The sequence below is a fragment of the Chroicocephalus ridibundus genome, chromosome 13 (genome assembly GCF_963924245.1).
Source record: "Chroicocephalus ridibundus chromosome 13, bChrRid1.1, whole genome shotgun sequence".
Classification (NCBI taxonomy): Eukaryota; Metazoa; Chordata; class Aves; order Charadriiformes; family Laridae; genus Chroicocephalus; species Chroicocephalus ridibundus.
This window is the reverse complement of record NC_086296.1, coordinates 1,301,525-1,326,958: the sequence shown is the minus strand read 5'-3', so window position 1 is coordinate 1,326,958 and position 25,434 is coordinate 1,301,525. Positions and strand designations below refer to the sequence as shown.

At 41.7% G+C, this 25,434-nt stretch overlaps 2 protein-coding genes across 8 annotated transcripts in view; one reads left to right on the top strand and one right to left on the bottom strand.

The window, feature by feature from the left end:
• COMT (catechol-O-methyltransferase) overlaps positions 1 to 24,101 on the bottom strand; it is a 29,449-nt gene extending 5,348 nt beyond the window's left edge. Inside the window, exons 1-4 of one of the 6 annotated variants that reach the window (XM_063350858.1) lie at positions 23,992 to 24,101; positions 4,646 to 4,928; positions 2,660 to 2,853; positions 552 to 683 (exon numbers count right to left, since the gene is read on the bottom strand). In XM_063350858.1, coding sequence (XP_063206928.1) covers positions 552 to 683; positions 2,660 to 2,853; positions 4,646 to 4,928; positions 23,992 to 24,000 — 618 coding nt within the window. In that variant the 5' untranslated portion in view covers positions 24,001 to 24,101. Of the gene's footprint in view, positions 1 to 551; positions 684 to 2,659; positions 2,854 to 4,645; positions 4,929 to 15,250; positions 15,484 to 16,563; positions 16,726 to 19,427; positions 19,479 to 22,169; positions 22,296 to 22,761; positions 22,902 to 23,991 lie in introns of those variants that run through there. The other 5 variants (XM_063350860.1, XM_063350861.1, XM_063350862.1 and 2 more) reach the window with 5 other exon arrangements.
• Positions 22,816 to 25,434, top strand: part of TXNRD2 (thioredoxin reductase 2) — a 36,749-nt gene continuing 34,130 nt past the window's right edge. For both annotated transcript variants that reach the window (XM_063350856.1, XM_063350855.1), the window contains exons 1-3: positions 22,816 to 22,921; positions 24,048 to 24,113; positions 24,816 to 24,872. In XM_063350856.1, the coding sequence (XP_063206926.1) occupies positions 22,846 to 22,921; positions 24,048 to 24,113; positions 24,816 to 24,872 (199 nt within the window). In that variant the 5' untranslated portion in view covers positions 22,816 to 22,845. The remainder of the gene's footprint in view (positions 22,922 to 24,047; positions 24,114 to 24,815; positions 24,873 to 25,434) is intronic.

The window sequence follows — 25,434 nt, the reverse complement described above, 5'->3', positions numbered from 1 at the left end:
GATGTTTTGAATCTCAGTTATTTAACACTTAAAAATAACTTCCCATCCAGAAAGATGATACCCAGCTGTGCTACCAAAATACTATTTCATCAAAAGGCTCTGCTGGCACCACAGACCCAGGCAAAAAAAAAAGGGTACTGATGAAATTAGAGGTGGAGCAGGGATATGCAGGTCCTAGGTCTTACCTGCTCCCAGGATAAGGATGTTTTTGGGTCAAGTGTTCCGGTTAGTGACCATGCAGATACTCCTTCTCGGGAGCGTAAGACCCAGACCATGCAATCCTCCAGCTGGGATTTCTACTGCAGACCCATTTGTTCAGGAAACAAAATAGTTCAACAGTATTTGCAGAGTCCTGCGCTATGCAGTGGCAGCATTTGTCCCTGACAAAAGTTTGGAATCCTGTCCCCCAAATCCTCTTTTCTTGTAAGGCTGCTATTTTGGCTGCCATCCTTCATTTTACAGAGGATGAGGTCCTCCGTGAAGAATAAAGGCCTCACAGACATCAAGGCCTTTGCTACTTTTCTTTTAAGACTGGAATTGTGCAAACTGACCTGAATCAGGATGGTGTCTGGTGTGTATCTGTCTTTCCAGTGGTCCAGGAAGACAAAATCCAGAGTATCCACTTCATATTTTTTCTTCAGCTGGGGAATAATTTCCTCTGAGGGGCCTTCCAGGAGTTTTACCTGAAATGCAAATCCACCTGATGAATTGTGAACCATTATGAAAAAGCACACGCCTCTAGCTCATTTTAAATTGTGGCCAGACATCAGCGATCGTGTTTATAGTTCATTATTGTGTCAGTTGAATTATTTCATAGAGTTAGATCAAGTGTACTTTTTTCTTTGACAAATAAACTCAGTTATGTTCCAAAATACGGGTTTGGGTGGTTTGGGTTGTTTGGGTTTTTTTTAATAATAGCAGAAAAGTGACCTGTTTTTTCGTTTGGATAATGTGATTCTTTACTGAAAACATGGGAATCTCCTATTGAAAACAGTACTTTTTATTACTCTTTTTGTTGCATCTCAGTTGAATCTTGTAGTCCAAGAGAAGCAAAAAATATAGAGAACAGGTTAGTTTAGAATAAAGCGGGAGGCTGCAGTATGTAAAACTGGTATGGCCAGTAGAGGGAGGAGGCAGGACAGAAGCTATTACATCTTCCTCACAAGTTTATTGGCATAAGCATTGTTAAACTGAAAGAAGCTGCTGCACACTGATTTGCTAAGCAAGCGCCATATACTGTGAGTGGGAGAAAAAAGCAGTAAGGAAATCCGTCTGGCTTATGACTCATAGCTGATCAGGAGATTAAATCAGATAGGAAAATGCAATTTTACATGTCACTAGTACTTCAGGTTCTGTTTGAAAAGTTAAGAAATGCATTAGAAGATCTCATGGTGGGATTTATTTCCTCTAGTTTTATCATCTACGTTGAAGTGAGTTGTCTAGTCGAATAGACTGGCACTGCTCGGGCATGAATCCTCTGACCTGCTGTAGATGTCTGCCTCGGGCTGAGGTGGATAATAGACTGGAAATACCTGCCTCTCAACCAACTGTACAGAGTGTCACAACACCTGAGATTGCACAAAAAATTTACATGTATATATATTGTGACCAACTAGATTTGGGTAAGTACATCTCATCTGAAGTCTATTGCACGTAGCACAACTGCTTCTTGGGAGCTTTTGTAACAGATTAGGCTATGGTTCAGTTTTCTGTTGTACTCAATCTTGACACTGATTCAAACCTTTTAGTTTATATAGAGAAAATCAATATTCTGGACCAGCTTTTGGGAGGTAACATAGTCAGGTCCTCAGCTGTACTGCTGTGAGAGGACAGGGATGGAGCTAGTTAAATTAATAAGTAGTGTCAGTGCAAGAAAAAAAAAGAATACAAAATGCCTATGAACAAATGTCAGACAGAAATCATAGAAAGGCTTCTGATTATCAGGAGGAGGAATCTGCGGTGCAGGCTTGCAGTTCAATACTGGCAGTAAATCTAACCAGTTTTGCAATAGTGGCTACTAATGTTATGAAAAGGACTGTGTGTGCTGATGTCCTGTGACTGTAATAAGTGAAATAACTGACTCCAGAGCCTCCCTCCTGGCCTGCATTATTCTTACAGTCGCTATAGGTTTTGAAAATAGCTCTCACCAAATGGCCTGTCTGCTGTACTAACCAGTGAACAGTGAAGAGGCCAAACTGGAAGATGAAGTCTAAACGCTTTCAAAATGTTAAGGAGATACGGGTGTATATGATGGTTTCTGGTCTTGCCTCTCTGAATCTTCATCCTGACTCACATAGTAAAGAACTCTGGAGAACAGCCCTGATTGTTTTGGTCACGCAAACATCTTGACAAGCCTCAAACTCTACCCTGACTCTCAGCCGGGTCTGCATTGTACTTGGACCCCTGACTGATGCCAACAAATACAGCTCACTTGGCTGTATATACAAAAGAGCAGATGACCTTGGTCCTATGCATGGACACTGGTAGCTTTTCCCTGCTATCAAACCTGATGGTTAACTCTGCGTGTTCCCAAATGCTTAGGGTGTCATACTTGCTTGACAAGTAAGTAACAAATTTAAACCTATTATTGTTTCTATGGATAAAGTCTCACTCTCCATCTATTGCTTCCTCACACCAACCAGAGACAAATGGTATTTACCTTATCTTGTACTCCAGCAAACTCAATGATCTGTTTAGCTATAGCAGCAAATTCTGGGTTGAACTCCACAGTGAGAAGACGAGCTCCTGCCTTCAGTAGCCGAGCAATCCGAACTGCTGAGTAGCCGCAGTATGTTCCCAGCTCCAGTGCAACCGATGGCTGGACCTCTTCCACTGTCTTGTCTAGAATTAAACCTGAATAAAACAGAAGCACGTTAACTTTTGACAAAATCAAACTGGTTCACGTACAGAAGAGCAAGTTAGTGACAAGAAACTTACGAAGTCCGTGTACTCGGTTGCTCAGGACATTCAAAAACTAAGAGTTGATATCAAATTATATACTGTTTCCTTTGCAAATGTGCTTACATGTGATCAAGTTGATCATGGACACTCTAAGTTTCAAAATGCAAAGTTTCAACTAAAAAAAAATTTTACTTAGTTTCACAATATAAACATTTCCAAGTAAAGAAGTGCCTGAATTAACTAAAATATTTATAGTGTTAAAAGGGAAAAATGCAGTGTTTTTTTTCCAAGAACTTATTGCAGAAACTGGTCATATTTGTGAAATGTGTAACACCTGAATTCTGAGTGCTCATGTTTGTTGCAAATGTTATATGCAGTAGTCTGATACAAAATTTCTCACCCTAAATACGTTTTTTTTAAAGGGAAAGAGAAAAGTCTAGTGATAAAGTTGCAAAATATTTGGATTCACTAGATGAATTTGTGGGATGGAAAACATTAGTCATTTGTTAGCAACAACAAAAGTTCCCAAAAAGAAGTGACAGTCCTTCTGAAGGGATTTATTTGTGAGAAAACTGTCTCTTTTACTTGTATGGCTAGAAACTAGAAGACTAATCTGAAAAAGTATTTGAAGGGATTTTACTCTGAGCTGCTGTGGAATTTTTCAATGTACATATACATTTCATTACGTGACATTTTCCTGGGTGTCACTTGTTTATGAGTAGAGTGATGATGATGCTAGGATGCTTGCATCTTGAGATGGTGTGGTCACTCTCAAAATCTTAGGAACTAAAGATGCATTAACTTTGATGGTTCATATCTGAGGAAAGGTCATTTTGTCAGAGCAAAACTAGAGTGAAATTTTTAAGAATATAATCCCAAATGATCAAAGTTTAGAGCTTTAAGAACTCCTACTCAGCCACCACCTACCGTTCCGTTGCCCTGAGCACCCCAGCTTGGTACGCAGAGAAGCCAGTTTCACAAAATGTATCCATGACAGAGAAGCATTTTTATTACAATGCTTACAGTTCTATTTCATTATCTATGTTAATCCCAGACTAAGCAAATTACCCCTGCAATTTCCCAGCAAGAGGTACTTTAGTGTCTAATTCATAAGGGAACATGTTAATATTTTGCCATTACAGTTTTTTTAAAAGATTGTCACTTTCTTGCAGCCAAGAAAAAATGTTTTGTCCATGTATTTTCTTTTAGGAGGCAAGAACAAGATGATTTACTTGCTAAAGAGCAACCATGTCTGATAGCTGCTTTTGTGTATGACATGGGTAGGATTTCTCCCTTCAACAGTAACTTTGAACTTATGCTTGCATATACAAAATTCATATAGTTTAAAACGCTCTTTCTTTTTTTCAATTTGTTGTCTTTCACTTAAGGATCTGAAAGTACTTAACATAATGAATTGTGCCTTAAGGCCACCCTATATAGGAGCTGAGGTATAACGCAGCCCTAGATTCTTCCCATAAATTGTCACCCTCTGCTTACACGCTTCCAGTGGACACAAGATACAAACCCAGATTTGGTCCTGTGACTTCCCGAATTACTCACTGGATATCCCTCCTCAAAGACATCTGCACAAACATGCATTACTATTTACAGAATGCCTCTGCTGACCACAGGCTGTTGTGGGTTAGTTTTCAGCAGATGGAAGTTCCTATTTGAATACAATAAGATGTCCTGTGCTGTGCTAGTCTTGAAATCTCTCTCAAGTGCTGATCCCTGCTGCAGTTACCTTTCTCATCGCCCACATTCATGGCCCACTCTTTCTGGGAGCAGTACTTATCTATAGTGTCCAGCACACTACAGGGGTCTCCTCGGACTGCATTCTGCAGCACAAAATTTAAAATCCTCTGTTCTTTGCTCTGATTCATGATGAAATTGGTTATTTTCTCCCGGATTATTTCATTCCAGATAAGGGCAGCACTGCCGTTTTTCCTGATGAGCACCACAAAGAGCAGCAAAATGAAAAGCAGGGCGAAGACAATGAACAAAAGGACTGAAGAGCTCTCCAGCATCTGGAAGGAAAGAGAAAAACAGCCCAGGGTTAAGGTGGCACGGGAGAGTGCTATCCTTTTTATAAATACTAAGATGAATAACCCACAACCAGTCACACTGAACAGGAACACACAGGGTTTAATTATGACATTTTCCAGAGTAGCTGGAAATGACTCTCTGTCACTTAGTAATGGATGGTGCTCTGTGGCGCTCCCTTTAGAAGCCAATTTTACAGGCAGTCAACAAGTAGCTTTATTTAATGCTCTGGTCCCTTCCCCCACACAGCTGCTCAGTGCTGGCTCCAAGCGTGCCACTGCACAAGGAGCCTCTCAGCATCAAAGCTGTTCTAACCATCTTTCAAACAATTTAAAATCTTAAATTAGAGCCTGCATGTGATCCTGCACTCCTAGTTTTTGAGCAATGGGAAACTTCTAAGCTGGCCTTGCTAAGGAAAAATATGGAACGCCTCACCCTTTAATTTTCAGCACAGTATCGGCAGAAACTGGGCACTGTTAGGTAACTTTCTGTTTCAAATCAGTCTGCAGGACCTCAGTTACTGCCTCACGTGCCCTGCAGAGGAGCTGAGCTTGATGTTTCAGCAGGACTCAACCTGCTGCCTTCCTTTCACTGCCCGCAGCCCAGATACCCAGGTGGAATGGTTTACAGGATTCAGAAGCCTTTTTCCTGCTTATAAAACCCTTGACACGAGCCATCAATCTGATACTTTTGAGAACAGAAGACACATGTTCTTTTATAAAGTAGGGATGTTTTCTCAGTGGTTATAAAAACATAAAGCTGAATCCCTGAATTGGAGAAGAGCTCAGCTCATGAAATTGAAGAGATGTAACAAAAGGGCACCTTGTACTTCTGATAGGCCAGCTCAAATTATCTGATAGGATTGCGCCTACTGCCCCCTTGAAATTCAGTGCCATAGCTGCAGGTGCCTGTGTGTGTGCAGCATGGGTGCTATGTGCTCCTGTTTGTCTCTGAGTTTAGGCCATCTGAACGTAAAGCTCAGCAGATGGGATGTATATCACCCTGTACAGCTCAAGCAATAAATCCGAGCAAAGCCATTTACTCAGATGGATTTCAGACAAGCCAGTATACAGGAAAGCGCGTTTACTTCCATGCGGGAGTCACAACACAAAAGATCTGATAAAGAAAGGATTCTTAAAATTAAGGAATTGATTTAGCCCTTGAGCAGGTGCCTAACTAAGGGTTGTGATTTGCCTGAGGATTCTCTGCCTGTGAAGCTCCTCTGGTACAACCCAAAACACGCCTCGGCTCTGATGATGTAGTTTGTAACACCTCCATTTTTCCACCTCTGCTTCCCACGAGCGGGTGCTGACAGCTGCACGCCAGGAGGAGAGCACAGGCTGGAAGGTGCTCCAGTTAGTATATGGACAAACAAATGCCAAGTTCATTTGTTCTTTAAGTCCGTTTAGGCATTTGAACACAGATCTAAAGGATTCAGAACCAATTTCTTAACCTCAGCAGGCTGGCTTGGGTTGCACCGTTTTTTAAACTGTTATTTTAAAGAACGTGACACTTAGCCCTTTCTAACCTCTGATTCTTTCTATCAAGTCTCTTCCACTTCCAGCTTGCTGAAAACAGCAACAGCTTCCACCTGCGCTTGTATTAATGTTACACCTACCTAGAGCTCAGCAAAACCATTGCTCCAACAGGAGCTACGACATCCTCAAAAATTTTGCCTAGGTTGCCCAAGACCAGAGGTAAAGAGGCTATATGATAAGCCAAATATTCCCACACATTTCTTCCTACCTATTCTTGCTTCCCTTTTTTATTTTTTTCCCCGAAAACTGTTCCAGGAAAATCCTAAATTTTATGGGTGGTCAGACCTCCATTCTGTGGTGGGACTTGGCAAATACACATTACACACGGGAAAAATCTATCCCACTGCATTAAATTTTGAATCATCATGCAGAACACATTTTGAGTTCAGAAGATGACTGAGTTTCCATGGAGATATGCTCAACCTACAGTACAGCCGATGCTTGTTCACCCATCCACTTATCTTAGTTGCACAGTAAGTGTGATTTGTTTGGAGGAGTTAAAAGTCAGTTTCTTTTGCTTTTAAGTAGTCACTGATGTTAATACTTACCTTTAATGCCTTCCTTGCAAAGTCTGACCTGAGACATTTCCTTTTAGGGCTCGCCAGCATCATTAGCACATGAAAATTTTGCTTCTTGCACTTTCTGAATTTTGTTTCCTAGATAATAAGAACCTGCTTCTTTACCTCAACAGGATCATAAAGGCCTGGATGTCAATTTTTCTTCTTCCCTTCTGTGCACTAATAGTTCTACTGATCAGGACCAACTGTCCTGCACAATGGGAATTCTGTTCTTTCTAGTTCTTCTACACAAAGATGTTCCATGTTATCTGACCACTAAGAACTCGGGTTGGGCTATGAAAATATTGTTAGTTCAACAGAAAAATATCTCTCTGTACTCACTTGGCTTGTCTTCACTTGGCTTGCATGGCTTAGTTGATTGTACGGTTGTTGTCGATGGATTTGGATTACTGACATAGTTGAGAGAGAATTATTCTGAACTGCAATGAATGGATGGAGCCCAGAAACCATTTAGTGATGCCAGCAGGTATCGAACCTTCCTGCCTCTGGACAAGGAAACTGTGTGAGCCCTGCATACCAGTGACTTGGTGGCACACGTTCAGGTCCCTCTAGAACTGAAGACTGTTGGCATTCAGAATTATTTCAGACTACTGCCAGACATAATCCTCTGGTAACAATAGATAATTTGGCATCCTCTGAGTACAACTTGCCACAGGCTGTTGCTTTGGCACTATGAGAATCTGCCAGCGTGTTTGGTGCTGCCCTTCTAAGATCTGTTGACAGCAAGACAAGATGATAGCTGCAGGATGAACCAGGTGGTGTATTTTCTGAGGAAGCAGCTTTCCTCCTGAGCGATAAAGCTCAGTATAGATATGAGACCATTTGGTGAGATTTCTCAAAACAGGGCAAGATAGCATCTGTAGGCTAACTCAGCCCCACTCCCTGTCCTGCAGGAATGCTGAGACTTCTTTTTTCGGACAGGGAACAGACTGTGAGGACTTCTTTTGTATACCTTAACAAAAAGGACCTGCTTGACGGTAAAATCCCACCCCTCCATTTTTGCATTGCTTCCCAGGCATGGAAGGGTATGTCAGCAAACCAGATTTCCATTGTCTTATTTTCCCATGCTACTACAGGCTTTATACATGAAAATTACAAGACATCACATGCTCAAAAGCCCATATATTAAAGAACAACAGCTTCTTCGTTGTCTGCAGCCTGTGAAATACTATTTCTTAATGTGTCTCAGTTAGCCAGAGCAGAGAAAAGCACTCGGATTAGACCTGCTCATTTTTAATAACCTCTGTTGATCTCAAACAAACAAATACTTCAACCTCATCCTTACTTGGACAGCAGTATCTTTCTAAAGACTTTTTTTGTTTTTAAAGAATACACTTCATGCAGACAAAGATGCCTTGTTTGAAATGTACATGCCCTGTCTTTTCAAAGGCATAGATTGTATTTAGGCTGCTGCCACCCACGGCAGGTACCGCATGTGACATCCTGATACCGAGATGCAACTGGCTTGACAAAAAGGTGTCAAGTGGGGTATGCTTCTGAACCACGCAGATAGCTACAGCCTTCTATCTCTTCTAGCCATTCCTTATGCAAAAGTTTGAGCAGGCTGGAAGGGCAACAACTGATAGTTCTGATAGGCCACCTGGGAAACAAATTTCGGATCTTCAGCTATGAAATCTTATTGCTTCAAGTTCACCCGAGAGTCCCCTCTGAAGGCAAAATACTGACCTGTATTTCTCTTTGTGTCTCTTTGGATCTAGACTGGTGAGTGGCTGTTGGCACTCATTTGTTTACACATTTTGTGTAACATATTTGTCAAGAAGACAAAAAAAGCTATAAATGTAAGCTCAAATGTGTGTGATTTGGGGATGGTCTTAGATCTAAAACTTAAGTGAGGAAGCAATTCAACTTGGCCATTCCTATGATCAAGTGCTCAGCGGGATCCATTTCTCACAGTGCCTCAGTTCAGTCCCTGCGTTTGGAGTCCCACACGAACACCACCGTACGTATCAGCAGAGCCCGCCGGCCTCCACAGATCCCTAGAGCCTGTTCGCAGGTAGCAACAACCTATATAGTACATGCTGCTTTTTTCCGTTCCTAGAGAGGTTCACTTGTTTCTGCTGTACCAAGGAATGTTTTTTTCAATTATTGAGTTTTTTTATTATTATTATTGCTGGGTAAAACCCCAGTGCCTTCATAAACTGGCAGTATGGGTTGTTCTCTGCAGAGCTCCTTTAGGAGGCAATTATCCTGACGAAACACTTTCCAGAGAAGGTAACTTTTAAAAGGAGCAAAATGAACATATCTTGTTTCCTTTGTTTTCTTTTCCTTTTTTTTTTTTAACACAGTTTCTTTTTTAAAGTTTGTCCCTCTTAATTTTTGTCGTCTTAGATGTGAAAATAAATTTAGTGGTAGCAATAGACTGTAAAAGCAGCCTGCCAAGAGCAAGATGCATCGGTGATGGTCATGCACCCAGAGCAGCGAAAAAAATCTGTACCAAAATAGGTAATCACTTGCATAATCTTAGCTGGAAAATATTTGATATGAAAATTAAGTGAGTAATTCAACCAATTTAAAACTACCACTACCTAAGAGACAGTCATGACAGCTTTAGAAAATGCAACTGTAATTTTAACTTTAATGTGGATTCATGAGATTCATTAAGTATGCAATAAAACTAAACTCGCACATAGTCAAGTTTCCCATAACCACTTATTACAAGGCAGTCGCTTTTATTATTTAGTGCTTGTACTGAGGTTCCAAATACACAGGTTAGCACTGCAACCTCTTCCGTGCATTAGAAACACCATGATAAAGTGAGCCTTCTCTTTGAAAGCTAAAATTCGAAGTGGAAAATAGTAGGCAAAATGAAAAACTGAGCAAGGGAATAAACAGAAAACCAGAGGGATAACATCATGGAAAGGAATGAATAACACATATCACTAAATCTGTTTTTGAGAAGACAGAGTTTAAAAGAAAACATATTAAAATTTCATGCCCAAACCTGTCAAACTACTGATGAGGCTTTCTAAAGAACTGGGTTATTTTCTTAGGCATCTAATCTTACTCATTTTGGCAGGTTTCATAAGACCAAATCATAACTCGATAATGCAGTTCAGCAGTTTTCCCCTGATGCAAATGATAATCAAACAATCAGCATTTAAATGGGAGTCCCTCTGTTTCAGCTTACAGAGATTTAAAAAGACACTTTCAAAGAGAGAAGCAAACACAAGCTGTGCGAATCTGCTGCCCCAACTTACATGCCATTGAAGATAAAATGTCTAAGTCATTCCAGTGGCTATAAAAGAAGCCTCAAGAGACTGTCTCACACTTAGGGATCTATTATTATGGCAATAGTTGATAAGTTAGGGGATTCACTACCCCCTTACTATTATATGATCTCCAGTTTTTCTATAAACTTAGAAATGCCCGTGTGATGGAGCACAAAACAATACATCCTGCTCTTTATTCTTGTACAGGTGACTCCATCCATTTCACCAAAGGTCATAATAAGGATCTTTCAGTGATGCTATTTATCAGTCCTTCTGGTAAATTTTTCAAAGTACTGTTAAAAAATGATTGGTCTTAGAATGCCCTGAAGTGAAAAAATAAGGATTAGACCAATTGGTAGCATCAGTTTTTAAGGTAACTCTGAGTAACCAGATGAATTCAAATTGAGATTTTTCTCAGTGTTTCATAAAAACTGTATGATGTTTTCATAACACTGTTACAGGAAGGTATCTGGAGATTTGATCTAAACTACTGATTGCTACTGTTTCTCTCTCAGAGTCCAAAACAACCTCCCTATGCTAAAAACTGATACTGAGAAGAAAAATAAACAGATTGAAAGTAAGTACATTTAAATGCTCTGAGTCTTAATAAGGACGTATGTCTTAGTGAGTTTCACACTTAGTGGATTTTAAAAGTGTCAAATTTGATTATTTAACTATTCTGAAGCTTAGTTCATTACATTATGAGTAATTAACGAGACCTCATTTCCTACAGATGCAAAAATAAGAGATGACAGGTATTAAAATACTTGGGACGTTGAAAACTGTTGGATAGAACATTTTTCTAATCAAGACGAATCCTTATGATCCTAATTACAGAACCTCTCATTACAATTTTAGCTTGGGTAAACTGATTCTGCTTTGCTTTGTACTGAAGTCCTAAACATAATCACAAAAAATCTCTTCCACAAAGACAGCAGGTACATTAGACTGCTATTCCCCAGGACTGGAATGAGAGTAAGCTTTGGGATTCTGAGTCAGGAGACCTTGGTTTGAGTATCATTTTGGCAATAGCTTTCTGATCTGATCTTGGGTGGGCTGTCTTACCTACATCTTCGTTGCCACAAGAGTAAGTTAAAAGTTACTGCTACCTCTGTAACTTTCAAGGTATTGTAAAGCTGAATTAAACTCTGTCAGAAAAGTCCCTGCTATGGATATATGGATAACACCTGAGGAAAGGCAAAGTGATTTTATCTGCGTTAACTAAAGAGATCAGTTTTGGGATACCAAGACAGCAAACACCTATGTGACATTATTGAGTTTATGAACAACAGGGAAAATGTGAAGACAAACAGTGCTTCAAACACTTTCCTTAAGTGATTTCAGCCTGCTGACAAATCAGGCCTTTGAGGAAAGATGATGTTACATCCAATCTTGCTATAACTTTTCATGCATTTAATCTAACTGCCAAGTACTGGTTGGTTGTTTAAGAGTTTATTGCAAATCTCCAAGCATCCAGACAGTACTTTAGCATTCTGATGCTAAAGGGTTTAGAATCTAATTTAAACTTTATTAGCTCACATAACCTGGTGAATGGAGAGTGCTTAGTAAATTTATACCATGCAATGTTTTTTCCCCAAAGAATCTCTCCATCGGTCTGATGGTATTGAGGATAATAGAAATGGTCTACAATCGTAGAGTGCCCGGGGACAACAGGGCCTAACTTATTGCAGAGACACTTCTGCTAAGTCTGCAGAGAGAAGAATGTTATAACGCAAACAATTTTCTAGGGGTTTTTTACAAAGGCCATACATATTAACAGATTAAACCCTCCCATACATGCACCTGTGTGAAGGAAGGAGGTGTACACCCTATTTTTAGAAAAGGGTTAAAAAGGTTTAAGTTCAAACTTTTTAAAAGCTTCTGCTGAAATTATGCCTTTAAGTATCATCTCATGCATTACAGTATACAGAGGATTTGCGTATTAGTAGGGATGTATTAGCTGTTTGCAAAGCATTGTGAAAATAATACGTAAGACTCGGCACATTTCTACACATATTTTAACAATGTCTTTTGCCCTGTAGTAGGGCAGAGGAGATCTCTGCTGTGCCCTGGCTGGGACTGGAGCTCCTGACTCTTTGTCCTATGCTGTCTTGAATGAGGTAATCTCTGTTTTGTGGCATTTTGCTTTTCTTGATCTTTTCCCAGAGCACAAGAAAGGCAGAGTGTTTTGGTCAGAAAGTCTAAACTAACTTCTGCCAAACATATTGTATCCTGTTGCTGTAGGCAACGCAATTCAACAGCTTCATATTTTAGTACTTTTAAAGGTCAAAAAATTATCTTTTTACCTACTATTCTTTTGTTATTGTTTATGCATTTTCAAATGAGTGCAACACTGTGAAGAACGATCAGCGTATTGCCAAATGTGAATAGCTTGTATTTCAGTGGAAACTTAGTCCAGTAGTTTGGCATTCAGATTTTCCACTGACATCACAAAAACAAGCTGAACAGACTGAATATAATTTTTCACTAAATATTTCTTGCATGAAATCTAAATTTCCTTCTTCCTAGGTTTTTTCAAATTACTACAATTTAGCGTCACTACCATGACTACAAAAATTCAGACTTCTATAAATGCAAAGGCCTTTTGTCTTTTCTTTTTCCCTCTTCTCAGGTTGAAAGGAAACAAATATGGGTTTCTTCTTATTGACTGGAAGGAAAAGAACAGAAAAGTGCCTATTGCCTACTAGGGAGCCCCATCAATTAAGCTGCATAAGGGTGTTTAAATCCATTCTCCCAAGATAGATTTCAATTAGGATAATTGCTACCCACTTAAAACTCCCTTCACAGTAGCCATGGTCTAAGTGGTATTCAGTGCTATCACCCAAAGGAAAAAGCCTGTATAACGGTTGTGTGCCCCCTAAAGAAGAGTGGGGTTCAGAATAAACTGGCCACGCAGAGGGGCCTCTTCTCCATCCAACAAGCAGGTCTGCATGGATCTGTAGTCTTCTGATCCAGACTGACCTAGGGAACACACTGCATGATTAAAGCCAGAGTTTGGGGTGAGAGAATTCTTCAAGGATCAGAAATGCACTTTACTGGGCCTTGAGCAGACAGTTTTTCAGGAATAAGATCCTGTCAGGTACCCCTAGGAAGCATTTGTTTCTGATAGTCCTTATACACACTCCAGAACTCTAGATGCATTTGTAATATTTGTACAAGTGTTTGAGCCAGTGGTTGGCATAGCGTAGCTGAATTGTACAAATCCCACCTGCGAGGCAGAGCAGAAAGTGCTCTGCCCTGTTGGCACACTAGGAGCTGGTCTGTAAAAACTTTTCTCAACCAAGATTTTCATGTTCCCCAGGGGGTAAAACAGGCTCCTTATTGAATGATTTTGACCTAGATGGAGGCAGGGAGAAAGGGCTGGAAGAGGAAAGACCAAAATGGCTAGCTGTCCTCAGCATAATCACCTGTGACAGCCTTATTTCACATTCTCTCTTTATGTCACAAAGATCAAGGGCTGAATCCTCAGTGTCCCAAATCCCCAGTGTGTGCTCCTGCCCTGCTTCCAAGGCGATCAGCTAATCTAGCATAAACCTGTCTCTCCCCCAGCACAGCTTTCTGCTCTCCACAAGCTGCTCCTCAGGCCAGGGGAGTGCGTGACTGAAACTTGGTAGTGAGGACACCCACTGAGGGACGTGAGGGAGCAGGGAGGAAATCGCTGCTGAAATGACAGCTTATTTCTCTGGAAATGAACAGCTCTAACAGGCCAAGCAAGGTGGGATCCACCACAGCACAGCGGGTAACCAAAGCACCGCATGGGAAGAGGCAGCCTGAGACAGAGCAGGGCACAAGACCTTGGGCTCAAATCCTGCGTGAGTGCCCTCCTTGGAAAAGTGGCTGGAGTGGGTGAGCACAGAGTGACTCTTACTTTAGCTAGAAATTGCTTTCTGAGAAATCTCTCCTGAGAGAGTTTTAGCAAAACTGGTACAATGGCCTCACACATTAAGATCTGGTTTCAGTGCCTGCTGCCAAAGTTATGTTTCTTCAGAAAATTCCCAGTCAGTTCTAATTCCAGTGATCCTGAAGGAATGCTGAAAGAGAACAGTGTGGGACTGGCAGGGATAAACCTGATACCAGCTGCAGGCTGCTAATAAATATTGCTAAACTTGAGTGACAAGTAAATTGTTTGCAGTGTTAATGTGGTTAAACTCTTTTCCCACTGATGCAAACTAAAGCTGTAAATCAGGACATTTTTCTTTTGCATTTAAATACTGCAATACTATGCAGATGCATGAGATTCTGAACCTGAGGGCTTTGTTAGAGAAGTCCATGGCTGAGTAAGCAGGAAAAAGTAAGCTTAAGTGCAGAGATGAAGTGAAGGTTGTTTATGGAGATTATCGATATGACATGTGGTTGACAGTATTAGTAAATATGTTTGTTTTTAAAGGACAGAAGACAAAGAATGTCTGTAAAGGGCATTAGAAAGATACTCTATAAGCAGCAACAGGGGTAGCAAGCAAAAGTACTAGCTTTTTGTCTGTTCTTCACAGACATTTTGCTGTAGCAGAACTCGCTCTTGAGAATGAAAACCCCCATAAAATACAGCTGCAGCAACACATTTATAAAAGCAGCTATTCAGTCAAATATGACTGAACTGAAACTTGACTTGCACGCAGCTTTTTCTTGAATACAAATGAGTACTAAATTCCAGCATACTTATAGCCATAAATTACATTTTCAATTTAGTCAGGGTTATCTCATCTCGCTTCTTTCAACTGTCAAGGTTTACAATACAGTACAAATGCATTACACACAAATATGTCGTACTCTTTCTCTGTGAAAGCTGTTGCTGCCCACGGACTGGCTTCCTGACAATGAGTACCAGTCAGAACATGGAAAACACCCGCTTCTTTCATATTCACCACTGTTTAAAATAGTGACATTATCTAAGATAACAAATCATGTCAAGTCTGAGAAATAAGAAAACATAAATATGTACCTTTCTCAGTACAGCAGAAGCTGTTCCCTCCGATCTTTTCCTGTGCTGCTCTGGTGTGGATTTTATAGAGTAAGAGTCCAAGAGCCTGCAGTATTCAGTCACATTTGATCACATCACAGGAATAGCTTATCAGTTCTGTTACACAGGCTCTAAAAGGAGCAGCGTCCTTTTCCCCAACTCCTCCTTTCACAGATTTCTGCACTCCTTAAAGGTGCTCAGTGCTCTAATAACCTCAGAGAAAGCTATTCATCTGTCCCCTAATGACAGTGTTCTTGTTACTTAGTTACAGCACAGTGAATGCTGACAAAGTCAGGTATGAGCCAAATCTGTGCTCAGTGTAAATGCACTGTGTTCAATCAAGAACTCCCGGAATGAATTTGGCCCAAGGGATTTAGTTCTTTTTTCAGCTCAGACATGGCATGCCACAGCCAGTGCAAAAGTCGTAGAAACAAGACCTAGGCATGTGGGTTAAATATAGAGTGCTGCTGGAGGGAGGGGAAGTATGTATAACAAATTGCTTAACAGTAACTACAGGAGGTGCAATCAATAAATTATAAATAGTACACTTGAATTTCTGTAGCTTCTAGTTGGAAAAACACTCTGCTGTGAACAGCTCTAAGGTAAACGAAGAGGTTTATTCTAATAAACCTTGTTCTTGGCTTGACTGTCTATATGGTTTCCTTTGAGGTGGAAACAATATAATCAAGCTGCAATTAAATTGCACCATAAAAGAAAATAATAAGAAAAACCAAAACCAACAAATATTCAAAGAAAGGGTTTGTATCAAATGTGGCAGAAACAGGAGCTGAAGAACTGAAAACAGGCTTTGTCACAAGAGGGGGAAGGTCCTTGGAAGAATTAGGGACTACCTGAGAGTATGACAAGAGAAAAATAAAAACTGTTAAGTGAATGAATTAAATAAGAATTGTGGGAAAAAGAGGTAGGTGAAGATCAAAGTGGGTTTAGTAACTCTAAACAAAACATAACTAAGACCCTGCAATATAGCAGAGTACCCAATGTCAATACAGAATAACTTTGAAGTATCCCCTTCCATGTATAACAGAGCTTTAGCTCAATAAATATTTTCTTATAATCCAGACATCAGGCAGGGCAGAGAAAGAAATAAGCGATTCTGCACTCCAGCTTCACTGACAGTAATTTCCTGTCTGGTCAAAAGCTGGTTGTGAAACCATGATAGATCGTGTCTGCACAATCCCTGACGCCACCCACAGTTAAAAGTAACTGAGAATTTCTTTTACGGCTGGGCTGTGGAGAAAAGAGCTTAAAACAGTACAACTTATCTATGCACTGACCTGGTTGTGTAAGTATACAGCCATTCTTTGGAGACGTCCTTGCAGTTAACTATAGCTAGTTGTGAACTGGTGGGTGGTATCAGCCCAGCTTCTGCTTAGCAGCATAAATTAGTGCCAAGCTTTACCAGATTGAGCGGTGTCCCATGACAACACTTCTAAAGGACTTCTAACTTTGAGCTGAATCATATTCTTCAGGCTAAAAGCATGGGAGGAGCAAACTTGCTTCTGCCTGCCCACAACTGTTTACTTGTATGATAAAGGCTATGCCTGCAAAGTAACCCTTTCTGTTGTCTAGATACTTCTTTACGTAAGTAAAGATGGTGAATGGCAAAATGACAAATTAGATAAAGCCAGAGGTTCAGTTATTTACACCACTCAAACTGTTTGACAATGTCCGTAAGTTGCTTCCAAGTTAATAGAAATCTGAAATCTTGTAATATGTTATTACAGGATAATTTTTTCTCCAAGAGAAGTTTCTTTGGTAGGCTGTTAGACATTGGCTTATTTTCTTTCATTTAGCTGTTTCCCAAGAGAGGGCCTATATAGGTATGGATATTTTTGTGAGCTTTTACTAACATAGTAACAAGGAAACAAACTCCAGAGTGCATAAATTTATACGCTATTCACATGACTTATCCTTGTCTACATAGTAAAAATTTACCTTCGTATTAATACATCCAGGTTAGAGAACTGTGGAGAGCTATAAACGTGTTGGTGTAATGCAATTTTAATGTCAGGACAAGATCTTAAAAGATGGATTTGGTATTGCAAAACACCAGGATACTTCATTCGCAGGGCACATCTATGGGAAGATGTAAACCCAGGATGTCTTTGCTTGGGAGCAGCACCACATGAACTGCAACAGGTCAGAACAACTGGCTAGTTCAGACTGACCTGTTCTGACAGTTGACAGAGCCGAGCTCAGATCTGTCTGCACAAACCTGAGTAGACTTGCTCGTGTTCAGAGCTCCCAGGCTCTCATGGAGGCTACCCAGCTGCAATCGCATGATGCAACGTGGCAGTGCTGTCCCCACTTGCCGTGCATAGCACGGAGCTAAAGCTTTCCCAGTAAATCCATGCCTGGCATAACAACAAATGACATTCCCTTCTTCTAATAATCCTGGCCAAAGACTGGTTTGTAAAAGCCTAAACAAAGGGAGACGGGAAAGCTAGCACATTATCATAAACCCCACAGATCATGTGAAACACTGAGTGGAAGAAAATTCTTTTGAGCTTGCATTTTCAGAATAGCAGGAGGGATTTTCTTTTATGTGAATTTGCTGGTTTCAACAGTCAAATTAGTTTTTCTTGCTGAGAAACATGCAAAAGAGGAATTTTGAGAAAGGAAGCACCACTCATGTATGAATCAGGAAGCTGCCTGGAGATATCTAAAACAGGAAACAGCTAAAAGAGAAGAAAGATGGCCAGCAAAGTTGTACTCTAAAATTTAACAAATTATACAAGCAGTTAGACTATTGTGGGTTTACTATGCATCTTAAAAGGTTATCGTGTAGAATGAAAAAAACCTACTGCTTTCGAAGATTTTATAACTTCTCATGAAAACTTTGAAGCTCAGTTAAGTCTAACATATTCCTGTCTTTTCTCCCTCACTGTTTTGGTAATATATGTTGAAGTATTTGAATGAAGTCAAGAACTTGTGGTGCTTGGAGTGTCATCTGTTTCTGCTGGTTTTTTCCCTCACTTGCAATCAATTAGTTGTTTAGGACAAACTACGTACAGAAGATTCTATGTTAAGGAAGGAAGGAATAAAATGGCATAGATTAAATTCTGAACAACAACAAGTCCTACTCTCAGACAAATTTCTGAAAACAAAAATAAGCAAACAAAGGGAGCAATAGCAATAAATCTGAAATGTTAAATATTTTTTGTTTGTTTATGAACCTATGCACAAATGTTTCCAGCAGAGGAAACACTGTTAGCTGAAGGATGTATTCATTGTAACAAGACGTCCTTGGCAAATAGTGGAATGGTTGATTTTCTTTTAGAATTACATTTTTAAATATAATTTAAATTATGACCTGATTTAGAGTAATTCTGCGATGTGTGTACTTTCCTTAGCTTTCTCAATACAGTTGGTTTTGATACATTTACAGACCTTACACCAAAAAAAATACTAGCTAATGGGATATATTTGTCCCATCTTAACAAAATGTGGTAAGCTTTATAGACTTCACAGGGAAATCTGATCACCACCTTAATCTCATGAACCAAATTTGTCATTTTCTTCCCTTATCAGTTTGACTTTTAACTCTCCTAAAGATTGATTTATCAAAGCTTCAAAAAGCAAATATGAAACACGCAGAAAAATACAGCAGAGTTTGATTGTCAGCAAAGAGCCACAGATTCCTTCATGACAATGTAAAGCAATACCCAACAAAAAGTAATATTGGAAAATTCTTGCTACAGAAGTCGGTTAAGAAGCTTGAAATAAAAGTGGTAAAAATACTTCGTTTCCCCGGATCTGTGTCTTTGAACAAGGGTCCTCACTTGTCAGCATAACCCCCACATTAAAATACTATCCATATATTTAGCAATTTGAATCATGAGAAGGCTTTACCTTGCTTTGAAAAAAGTCTAAGGATCGGTAACCACCCCTCCCCTGCTACCATTTATTCTGTCTTTTGGCAGCTTTGGGATATGGCTCTCAGTTGCCAGGGTCTATGTCACTGTTTCCACTTTTGTATTCAGCATTTACCATGTCTTCCTTCCACAGGCTTTTTCTTTCCCTCCTCCTTCCTCCACAATGCTAAGGACACCATGCTATACGCTAGCAGAGGAACAAGAAAAAAACATAAGAGTACAATCAATCACAAGAGAGATGGTAAGAAAACAAAAAGTCCTACCTCATGCAGAGACCTCTTAGTTCAACCAGTGATCCTGTACAGTTCACTGACACTCCTGTAAATTATTAATTAGGTCGTGCCACAAAAGGGAACCTCTGGTATAATCCATTTTCTACCCCACCCACTAAAAGAGAAACAATGTGATGACTTCCAAAGATGGTATCTACCTGACACTTCTCTTCTTTCCCAAGCCTGCCAGGTTGCTAAGATGGGAACGTAAGACAGAAAGCAAACCGTGCCTGAAAGACAGGAAAGACATGAAGATGTGTTTGAAAATTCAAAATTTCTAAAATGTTAAATAGAAAAGGTGTTTGGTCCTGGTTGTTTTCATGAGGAAGAATTTAAGTAAGCCATTGATAAATGTACCAAAAGGTATTTCGTATGAAGGAAAAAAAGCCCAGGATTCCAAGCTGTCCTTACAATAAATTCAAAAGGAGAAAGTCTGCCCATTAACAGAACCAATTCATGCCTTACAAAACCCCTATCTTTGTTGAATGGATTTATATACATTTCTGAAATGTATTACAGTGGTGTTTCCTTTGCCCTTTTAATACCACACTGTTTACAGTATATTGAATAAACATCTCCCCCTGGAAATAAACCAAACCACATCTAATGTATTAAGTTAATTTATGACTTTAAATATGACTAGTTACAACTGACAAAATCCTGTGGAAATATGATGTTAAATCTGATAGTTATCTTGTATGAAGTTTTTTTTTAATCCCAAGTTTTGAAAAAATATGCTTTCATTGCAGAAACACAATGCTTCGTGTAAATGCTTCCTGATACTAGAATGTATTTGCCACTAAGGGGCTTAATGCTTGCTTTCTTAAAAGAAATAAAGATATGTATTACATATATGTAAAAAAATGTGTATCACTAATTATTCTGATCAGCTTAATGCTAACCACAGAAGAATTAAAATAAGACAGTAGGAAGTTATAGGAGATGAGGCAAAGACACATTAGAAACCACACCTGATAACCAGGATGTGTCTCTGGTCCCTGAGAAGGATTTTTGAAGTGTGGCACAGACACACCTGCTCAGTGCTGACTACAGCGAATACCAGCGGCTACTGCTTTTACTGGTACTGTGACCATGGGCAAAACCTGCTCCTCACTGCTGATATCTGTCTCAGTCAGTCTCCATGATCAAGCTTGTGAGAACGTGCAAGAACATGCAGAGTGGCGTTAAACAGGCTTTGTGCTTTCTTCTGAAGATGGCGGTCCCAATGGGAAAGCCTTAGCCTGCGGAACTGCACAGGGCTTTGTCATTAGCTGTGAGATAGAGCCCGAGGGATGGTGACACCCCAGCTTCACACGGTCTGCCAGTGGCACAGCAGCAGCTACGGATAGTCCTGGCTCACAGGTGACTTCAGAAGGATGCCAAGGGAGGGTGTGTGCTGATGCGTTTAGGAACACAATCATCTAAAAGAAGCTACAATCTCATCACTGCTGCACAGGCTGTGGTTCACTTAGACTCTGAGCTCTAAAATAATGAAAGCAATCTGTAATGCTGGTGTACAACGTGGCTGTTACAAGGGCTACTTGGCCAAGATCCTATCCTTAAAAGAGTTTAGAAGCATTACTCCAAATTTATCATCAGTTCTTTCCTAAATTGCCACTGTAGGTGCTGTTTAAAGGTAATGTTTTCTATCAAGAGCTTTGCTACATTTAAGGCCTTTCCTTATTAGCAAAATACCGTAATGCTGCAGGGACATTTCTTCACATAAACTTGTTTTGTGCTTGGGGAGATTTAATTCTACCCTTGATCCTACGTGTCTGAACTAAATGCTGTGTGAAGAGCACATGCTCAACACTGCCTGATTCAATTCAGGATAGTGGCTAAAATGAACAGCTACAACAACTTTGCATGCATGTACCTGAAAAGCATAAAAGATTAGTATCTAAATATGTGTGAGGCTTCTCAGTGCGCTCTAGTTATGCCTTTCTCCTGCTGCTGCAGTGGGTAAAAGTGTTTTTAGTGATTTATTGATTAGTGCTGCAGGAGGCAACAGAGAAGGGGGTTGCTTTTTTTTAATCACTAAAGTCATAGCAATTCCTGTTTCTTTTATTTTCAAACATTAATGAAGTGAAAAAAATAATGAGACCTACCCTGGAGGTGATGTTAGTTCTACAAAACTTTGAGTATTTTAATTTCCTGCCATTTCTCCTCTTAACTGTGGACCAGGTGATCGATGGTTTCTGAAACGAAACGGTTGGATGCTGCCCCCTTGTGAGCCAGGCCCTTCTCCGGAGACAGCTGAACCATGACTGCCTCACTGTTTTTGTCGCCAGCTCCCTTTCCCCAGGAAAAAGCGGGTGATTCTTTGTCCCAAACTCTGATTTGGCTATGGTGGTATTTATCACATACGACTCACTCGTACAGCAGCAGGGAGGGTCACTGCTGTGCTTCAGTAAAGGCCAACAGCCAGCACTTCTGAATGAGAAAGACCTTGTTCCCTGCGGTACCGTTTTGATCAATGTCAACTTTGAGGCCTTTCACCTCAGGCTGCCAGAGTACATTACAAGCACTAATAACTCTCACAACTCTCGCCCAAAGTAGATCAGCAGCATCGCCCTTGTTTAATCGACAGCCGCCATGTGGCACAGGGACAGGAGATGCTGCTGCAGGCGGCGAAGCATGGGAGGTGCTCCGGCAGGTCCTCCTGCGCAGGTATGGGTACCACCACAGCTAAACCCCGTGTCACAGCTGGTTGTGCTGCTCGAGCTCACTGACCTGTGGAGCACGGGCCTGCCCCGCCGTCGTGGCTGAGAACCCTCTTCTCTCGACCTGAGGCCCCAGCGCCTGCTCTCAATGCTGAACACGCCACAGGAAGCCAAAACAACATCATGCGTAACACCTCGTGGGAGGGAGAGGCTTTACTCAAACCACCTTCTCAGAGGTTTTTAACTTTCTGCCTGAGTGCTGCAGCTTCAGAAGGGGCTGCGACCTCCCACCTGTCTGTTACAAAGGGATGTGAGGGGAAATAGTGCAGTTCTGAATATCGGTGAAGGTTCTGGACACTCGTCATGTTTCTCTTCTTACCCAAAAGGCCTTCCCTGAACCCCTTCTGCAGCAGCATCTGGGGGGGGGGAGGGAACGGATAAGCCAGTCAAGCCAGGTGTGGGGATTTTTCCCTCCCAAACGTCGAATTTTAACGCAAACGCGTTTCTCTAACGCCGCAGTCCACGCCCGCCTTCTCAAAAAGCCTCTGGCGGCTCCGCAGTGGCTCCAGAAGACGGAGCTCCGGGCGGGCGGCAGCCGACTCCCCTCAGCTCTGCGTCCCTGCCGCCCCCCGCCCTCACGGGACCCCGCCGCCCTCACCCACCCGACGTCGCCGCCCTCCGCTCAGGCGCTACTCGGCCACCTCGCAGGGGTCCTGGCTGGGCGCGGAGGCCCTCTGCCGTACAGCATGGCGGCGCTGTGGCGGAGGCGGGAGCGTCTCCTGGGCGCGTCGGGGCTGTGCCGTACGGTGCGAGCCCTTTCAGGTATGGGGCGCCCGCTGGACTCGGGACTGTCAGCGGTCGCGCCTCCGCATTTCCCCGCGGGAGGCGGGCTGCCTCTCCTCCTGACGGCCGCAGCGCCTGGAGAGGGTGCCCCGAGCCCTTCCCACCGCCCGCACGGCGGGGAGAGGCCCGGGGGCGCTTTGCTTGAGCGGCCGCTGTGGGGAGCGGAGCTCGCTGCCCTCCCCGCCTCCGCCGCTGAGGGAGGAGAGTGCCGCTGGCTGGCGGCGGGCTGCATCCATCCCCACCGGCTGTCGGCGCCGCCCCCGCCCCGCTGCCTCTCTCGCAGCAGCCCGTCCCTCGGCCCCCGGGTTGCTGAGGGAGCCCCGGGCCGCAGGGGGCCGTGAAGTGGGCAAGGCCTCCCGCGCCCCGGCCGTGGGGCTGTGGAGAAGCACCGGGGCGGCCCGAGGGGCAGCCAGGCCAGGTCGTTCCTCTGGGCTTAACGGCAAGGACCCGGGCCATCAGCCTTCCCGGTCCCACTGCCGAGAAAAGTCCCCAACCCCGTGGTGTCCAGTGCTGCGGGCCTCGGCTGCCCGCCCTGAGCCAGGCAGCCCCCGGGAAGCAGGGCTTGGCCTCCTGCCTGCTGAGAAATGAGTTGCCGCTCACCTGCGGGCTTCTGCCGCTTCGGACCTGCTCTGGGAGGCTGAGGTGGCAGAAGGGGCCAGCTTCCCTCTGGCCGCCCCACCACACCCCTACACGGCCCACATTGCAGGGGAGGCCAGTCCGATAAGGTGACCCTGCTGAAAAAATCTCTGTAGAACTTGCTGCTGTCATGCAGAGACAGAAGACCTATACTGAATCCCAGTTTCAATCGTCTGATCAGGCAGAAAGAGCTTCTTGGGACACTGTGTAAAAATCTAATCTATTTCCTCACTTCTTTTGGATTGCTTTATTTTCTGTGTTTCATTCACAACTCTAGTTTAATAATTTTTGGAGAATGCTTTGGAATACGGAAAAAAAACCCCACGGTGCTCTAGTAAAGTAAAGAAAACCCGAATCAGCAATAATCAATTGTAAAAAAAAAAAAAAAAAAAATAGTGTACCTTCTCACATACCTCTCCCATCTTCTTTGCCTGTTTCTTTTCCTTCTTTTTTCACGTCCTTTTCACAGGAAAGAATGAGTATGATCTTCTGGTAATCGGTGGAGGGTCTGGGGGCCTTGCTTGTGCAAAAGAAGGTCGGTATGTATAAATAACTAACAAAAGTTTTGTTTAGCTTAAGTGGTGTTTATGGAAACTAGAAGAAGTATTACTGATAATGCTAAAGCTTTTTAAGAAACATAGTATACTTTAGTCCCTGCACATAAATCATTAACTCAGCTCCATACAGTCAATCTGCAAATTAGTTCACACCCTCGGGTGGGGTGATCTTGTTTGGCTTTCCTATTCACCTTTTAAAAAATATTCCTTCTTTCATAATGGGAAAATTTAATAAGCTTTTATTTCACTGTTAATGTAAAATGCTCTGAGTGCTTTCATAGATACTGTATTTTTTCAATTTTACCGTTTATTTATGTGTTAAAACAACAGTCCCTTCCGACTATTTCCAAGATCTGCGTAACTGCTGCAGGGAACCTTGCCCCTTTGTAACTCAATGGAACGTGCTCAACAACACACAGGGTTCTTAAACCTCTCATTTGGGGTCAAACTGCAGTTTTAGGGTTGGTGGAAGCTGGAGGCTCTAGTCTGGGTTATTAAGTGCCTTCTGGAGAATCTGCTGATGACCTATGCAGCCTGAGTGTCTAGTCTGGCATCTGGACTTAGACAGTAAAAACCACCAGCTGTCATCTCCTGTACTCTTTATACCTGTGCCATTAAAAATGCTTACGTTTGTGTGTTTCTCCCTCCTCTAAATACTTTGTTTTGCTTTTTGTTTAAAGCTGCTCAGTTTGGAAGGAAAGTAGCTGTTCTGGATTATGTGGAACCTTCTCCACAAGGTATGGAAGAGAAATATGAGGCTAATATTTGGACATGTGTATAAAACGGTTGCCTAGGTGAGCCGATCGCTCCAGGCAGCAAAGTGTCTGAAGCCACCTGCCTGCTTTGCTTGTAGCAGAAGTCCTTAAGCCCAGCTTGCTCTACTGCTCATTCCCAGCTCTGCCTGCTTCCTCTGCGCATTAAGGTTGATAGCGAAGTTTGATGCTACCATTTGTTGTAGACTTTGGACTTAAATATATGAGAATATTTTGTCTGTCAAGATGACACAATTTCTAAAAATTATGAATTGCATCATCTTGTGACGCTTCATGTACAATATGTAAAATAAGATCTGCAACTGCAAATAAGCAAATGTGAATGTGAAGTAACGATCTTCAGAGCTCTGAGAAATGTCTTGAGATGGTTTGAATTTTAGAAAAAAAGTATATAGAAATGGTTTTCATCAAAACAAATGAACAAAATTAGAGTTAGAAACTGATCTGTAGGAGATAGTGAACTGTGTGCTGTTTCAAAAGTTTTTAACTAATTGCATGAACAACCTAATTCTCTAAATAACCCAAT